The sequence below is a fragment of the Gossypium raimondii genome, chromosome 11 (genome assembly GCF_025698545.1).
Source record: "Gossypium raimondii isolate GPD5lz chromosome 11, ASM2569854v1, whole genome shotgun sequence".
Lineage (NCBI taxonomy): Eukaryota > Viridiplantae > Streptophyta > Magnoliopsida > Malvales > Malvaceae > Gossypium > Gossypium raimondii.
This window is the reverse complement of record NC_068575.1, coordinates 54,562,150-54,568,048: the sequence shown is the minus strand read 5'-3', so window position 1 is coordinate 54,568,048 and position 5,899 is coordinate 54,562,150. Positions and strand designations below refer to the sequence as shown.

At 33.4% G+C, this 5,899-nt stretch overlaps 1 protein-coding gene across 1 annotated transcript; it reads left to right on the top strand.

The window, feature by feature from the left end:
- Positions 1-1,501: 1,501 nt before the first annotated feature.
- LOC105802833 (transcription factor MYC2) lies at positions 1,502-3,269 on the top strand. Its single transcript, XM_012634706.2, has one exon. The coding sequence runs from the start codon at positions 1,555-1,557 to the stop codon at positions 3,040-3,042; it is 1,488 nt and encodes a 495-aa protein (XP_012490160.1). The 5' UTR covers positions 1,502-1,554; the 3' UTR covers positions 3,043-3,269.
- The last annotated feature ends 2,630 nt before the right edge of the window (positions 3,270-5,899 follow it).

Here is a 5,899-nt window from a genome sequence, read left to right as displayed (position 1 = left end):
TTCTTTAAAATTGACATTTTCTTGAAAATTAGTCTTCATTCTGTCTAATTTAATAGGAGGCATGACAATGAATTATATGTACGGGGCATGAATTTAATAATGACAAGTTTATTATATTATTACTTCACATCAAAGTAAATGTACAATGAATTTGAGGAAATATATAACACATCTCATCATTACAAATAAATTTTTCATTTTTCATTTTGTTTGGTTCCATTTTTCGTCATGTACTTCTCAAATAATAAAAACCTTAATATAAATGTTTGATAAGTAACTTATATTAAAAAGTAATTTGTATTTTATATCTCTACTATAAATTAACCATTTCGTTACAAATTCTGTCCAGTAAGTGGTGATTTGGATTTTTCAAAGGCTTTTTATTATGCAAGTAACCTGAAATTAAAGGATGAGTAGAATTAAGTAAAATTTCCTAAGGGTTAGATTACATTTTATTCTCTCTATTAAAAAAATAAACAAATTAATCCCTGTAAGTTAGAGACCAAGGAACAAAATGACCATTTTGTTAAAAATTCCATCCATTTATACTTTTAAGTGATGATGTGACTAACGAAACAACTAAATAGCGACATGTGTTATGCCACATGTACCTCATTCTAATGTGACACATTTTACCATATTAATAAAATCTAGAAAATAAATAAGACAAATAGTTGTCCAAGTTCATCCTAAACGTTGTTTTAAAATAATTATAAAAAATTATTTAAACTTTATAAAAAAATTATATATTTTTTTAAATTAATAATTGTCCACATAAGCATAAGGTACACATGGCACAACACACTACTATTTGATTGTTTCGTCCGTCACTTAATCATTTAAAAGCGAAAATGGATATATTTTTTTAACAGAATGACTAATTTGCTTTTTGACCAAATGCATAGAGATTAATTTGTCCTAATACAGGTGTCTCTATAGTACTTTTACCTTATTTAATTCCATGTCACTTGAAAATTTGAAAATTCAAAATGTCACTTAACAACATATATGAATGGGGATTTTAACAAAATGATCAATTTACAATATTTTTCTAATTTACCCGTATTTTTAACAAAAAAATACAAAACACAATCCATATTTTAAACATTGAATCACAATTAAAAGGGAAAGTAGATAAGTTTGAGAAGAATGTGATGAACTATTAAAAGGGTAAAAGACAAAAAATAATTTTGTATTTGGTTCAACAGTAAAAACCACTTGCCTCTTGAGTTTAGTATAGGAAACATTTAAAATGGTTTAAATGCTAAATGCTATTCCATGCTTTAAATTGATTTTGGTATTGATTGAGGTTTAAGATAAAAAAGAAGGAAAAGAAAAGAAATTTGATGTAAACGCAAACAATGAGGGAGGAGGAGCCCACACAGGCATCAGTAGTCGGTCAGTCACTGGGGCTTTCGCCATCACTTCATGTGCTAGTGCTGCGTAATAGTCCCCCCCAACCTTCATCTTCTGCCATCTGGCCCTTATAAACCCAACCCCCCTCCAACCTCTCATTCCATTCCCAACCTCTCTGTTTTCTCCTTTCTGTCACCCATGGAAGTCCTCATAATGTCTCCCTCTTCATCTTCTTCTCTGGTTTCCTTTTCCCAGGAAACTCCGTCTTCAACCCTTCAGCAGAGGCTGCAGTTTGTAATCCAAAGCCAGCAAGATTTGTGGGCATATGCTATATTTTGGCAGACACTAAACGATGACCTGGGTAATCTGTTCTTGGCTTGGGGAGATGGTCATCTTCAATGCACTAAAGATGCTTCTCCAAGGTTGAGTTCCAGCTTCCACAGCGAACGAACTAAGGTGATGAAAGGAATCCAAGCCCTCATTGGAGACCACCATGACGTCGATATGTCTATGATCGACGGAACCGATATCACTGATGTCGAATGGCTCTATATGATGTCAATGACTCGATCCTTCTCTGCTGGCGAAGGGATTCCTGGCAAGGCTCTTAGTACTGGGTCTTTGGTTTGGTTAACTGGTGCTCATGAGTTGCAATTTTACAATTGTGAAAGAGCTAGAGAAGCCCAAATGCATGGACTTGAAACACTGGTTTGCATACCCACTTCTTGTGGTGTTCTTGAACTAGGATCCTCCGAGATTATCAGGGAAAACTGGGGTTTAGTCCAGCAAGTGAAATCCCTATTCGAATCCGATCTCATTGGTCTGGTTCCAAAACAATCGACTCCTCCAAATTTAACCCCAGCTTCGATCCAGTTCCTTGACAGAAATATCTCATTTGCAGACATCGGCATAATAGCGGGTGTTCAGGAAGAAGACGATGCAAGCCAGGATATTAAAACAAAGCAAGAGCACAGCAATAACCAAACCAAGAAAGATTCCTCAAAACTTGGGCAACCTTCTTATGTGGACTCAGAGCATTCAGATTCTGATTTTCCATTACTAGCCATGAATAACGTGGAGAAGCGAACCCCAAAGAAACGAGGAAGGAAACCCGGGCTCGGACGAGAGACACCGTTGAACCATGTGGAAGCGGAGAGGCAACGCCGTGAGAAGCTGAACCACAGATTCTACGCTCTCCGAGCAGTAGTCCCGAACGTGTCGCGCATGGACAAAGCATCGCTCTTATCTGACGCTGTTTCCTATATCACTGATCTAAAGGCGAAAATTGATGAATTAGAGTCGCAGCTTCAGAGAGAGCGTAAGAAAGTGAAGGTAGAAATGGTTGATACAATGGATAACCAAAGCACCACTACTACTACCACATCTGAGGAAGAGCAACAGGCAACCAGGCCCAGCTATTCATCTCCTGGAACTGGGAGTGGCATTGAACTGGAGGTCAAGATTATGGTAAATGATGCAATGATTAGGGTTCACTCAGAGAATGTGAACTATCCAGCAGCTAGGCTAATGGGTGCCCTTCGTGACTTGGAATTCCAGGTCCATCATGCAAGCATGTCGTCTGTTAACGACCTCATGCTTCAGGACATTGTGGTCAGGCTTCCTGATGGGTTGAGAACTGAAGAAGGCCTCAAATCTGCTCTTCTCAGGAGGCTAGATCTGCAGTAAGGTTTAATTATGGTTATCCAGAGTTTGTATTTTAAAATGCTCTATTTCCTCCTACTTATTTTTATCCCTTCCGTTTCTTTCTTCTTTCAGTTTATTTTGTTTTAACTTTTGCTTCGTCTTCAGGTTTGCTTTAGCCGTTTCTTTTCTTTTCTGCTTCTTACTATGTAACTCTTGGGGGAGGGGGTTCTGCGCTGCTTTCTTTTATCAAATGTTCTATATTTATTCTAGCGTCTGTTCCCCGAGTTCAGGAAAATCATATTCCTTAATGGATATACACATACAAAAAAGAACGAAAACAATATTCGTGCATGTTTATCAGCTAGAAACAAAGTCCATGCCAAAAACATATATAATCATGTCTGCCCGTAATTAAGGACTCAAATATAGATATTTTTGTTCTTACAAATCAAATCAGATTACTATTGATGAACCTCAAAATCTATGACTCGAAGCCAACGGAGGATGCTATGGAGACTGGACAATCGTTGCGGAATTGTGCAAAACAGAGGACCGTATACCACTATTTACCACGTATAAAGAGAAGCTTATATATATGGTAATTGCTCAGGGATCAGTCCACGAAGAAAACCTACATCTTTTCTTGAAATGAAAAAGCAAAATAAAAAATTTGTGAGAAATATTTGGAAAAAGGAAATTTATAAGTTTTGGATGTTCTTAAATTTGGCTCTTAAAAACTTAATGATGACAAATCTCTACAAATTTTTCATATTACAAAACTTAACCAATTTCTAACTCTTGCCTAACATTGTACAATTTTGCCACATCCGATCTTGTTTCTTCCACTACAATTAATAGTTAATTAGGAAGAAAAAAAAGTTCGATTTATCGGTTTTTTTTTTAATTTTTATCTTTTTAATTTAAAAGAGACGGTTATAAATTTTAGGCTTGTTGAGGGAGAATTTGTGCACACTTATTTATGCGGTTTCATGAATGTTAGTGCAAGAGGTGATGACGATTATTATATAATCTTTATACATTATTATTTCAAATATGAGTATGTGTATCTAATGCACCATAAAAGTGAAACTTTTGATCAATTTCAAAAGTTTCATGCGGAAGTACAAAAATAGTTAAGTTTACCAATTAGGACACTCCAGTCTAACCAATATGGGGAATACTTATTAGACAAGTTCTTAGGATACCTTTAGAGAATGAAATACTATCCTAGTTAACCACACCCGGTACTTCACAATAGAATGATGTGCTAAAGAAAAGGAACAAAACCTTACTAGACATTGTTCATTCAATGTTAATTCATTCTCGAATTAGGGATCTAAATTGCTTAAAATCCTAATTGCTCCAATTTTACCTCCCGGTCACCATTTTCCCAATTAGACAATTTAGCCCAATTTATCTCTCAACCTCACTAAACCAAATCAAGAAAATTGAATTTATTCACAATAAAATCTCATATCGATCTCATCTATCTAAATGTTTCCCTAAAGTCATCAATTCTAAATTTTGAAGTTTATTCGATATAGTTTATTTTTTATATTTAATACCTAACCCTAAAATTAATCATGCAATATTTCAATCAACCAACCACTATAAAGCTTAGTTCCTACTCATCATAAAAACATAAAGCCCAACCAATTTCATGCTCAAATGAATCATCAAATAACCACAAAAGAGGTAAGGGTTGAGAAAATGCTTAGTGATTCTTGAAGAGGTCCTTGATGAAACTGATGGCAAGCAAGAATATTCACAAATCCATAGTGTAACAACTCGTTTTTCAGTAGTGTCAAAAATTGTGGTTTCGAAATCCCATTTCTGATAATTGAGTCCGTAAATATTATTATTTTAATATTTACAAGGTTATTATAAAGTTTAATTAAAGTTTTGCCCCTTAATTTTGTCAAATGGATAGTTAATTAAGATAGAAGGAACAAATTGTAAAAGTAACCAAATTAATCGCTATAAATTTTATTCAATTGAACGACCAATTGAGTAAATAAACCATTAGATTATGACCAAACGGTGGTGGTAATGATTGGAATCCACTAACTTTGATTAAGCATGGTTAATTTTAGTTTCATTAAGGTTTTAATTAATTATAATTAATTTGGTTTAATTAAAGTGTAAAAGAAAACAAAGTGCTTATCATCTTTATTTCTCCTTTTTTTTCACCCTGTACACACCAAAGAAAACCTAAAGGAAGCCATTTAAGCCTCAAGACATTCAACTCTTTACTAATAGATAAGTTTAAGTATGTTTCTTGTAATTTTTATGTTTTTAAAGTCTCGAAAGCTTGATTTAGCTAGTCAATGTACCAGTTGTAAAAATGTTAAAGTTTTAAAAGTTTACATTGTTAAATACTTGATAAAATTGGTGTTAATTTGTTAGATTTTAAGCTTGAAATTGAAAGATAGCTAATTTGTAAAGTGAAAATTGTTAGTTTTGAACATAGGGACTAAAGTGTAAAAATAAAATTGATGTTAAATTCTATAATTATAGATATTAGATTGTTGTGGAAGGGTGAAATTTAGATCAATTTCAAAATCAAGCTCAAATTTGAAAGTTATAGTAATCTCAATTTTAGGGACTAAATCAAATAAAATGCAAAACTTTAGGAGCATTCAAAAGTGAAATTTAAATGTTATATACATTTATTATAATGATATAAGGTATTTATAATTGATAAAGTGAAATGAATTATCGTATAGATTGGGATTTCAAACAACCTGGAGGATAATAAAGGAAAGGAAAAATTATGGATTAGTCCTCAACACCTTTTTTGTTATTTTTTGTCGATAAGTTTATGTGGTATGGTTATATGTAATTGTAGTATATACTTGAATTCTTAATTTGTATTTGTATGAATGTAATTTAAGTTGTT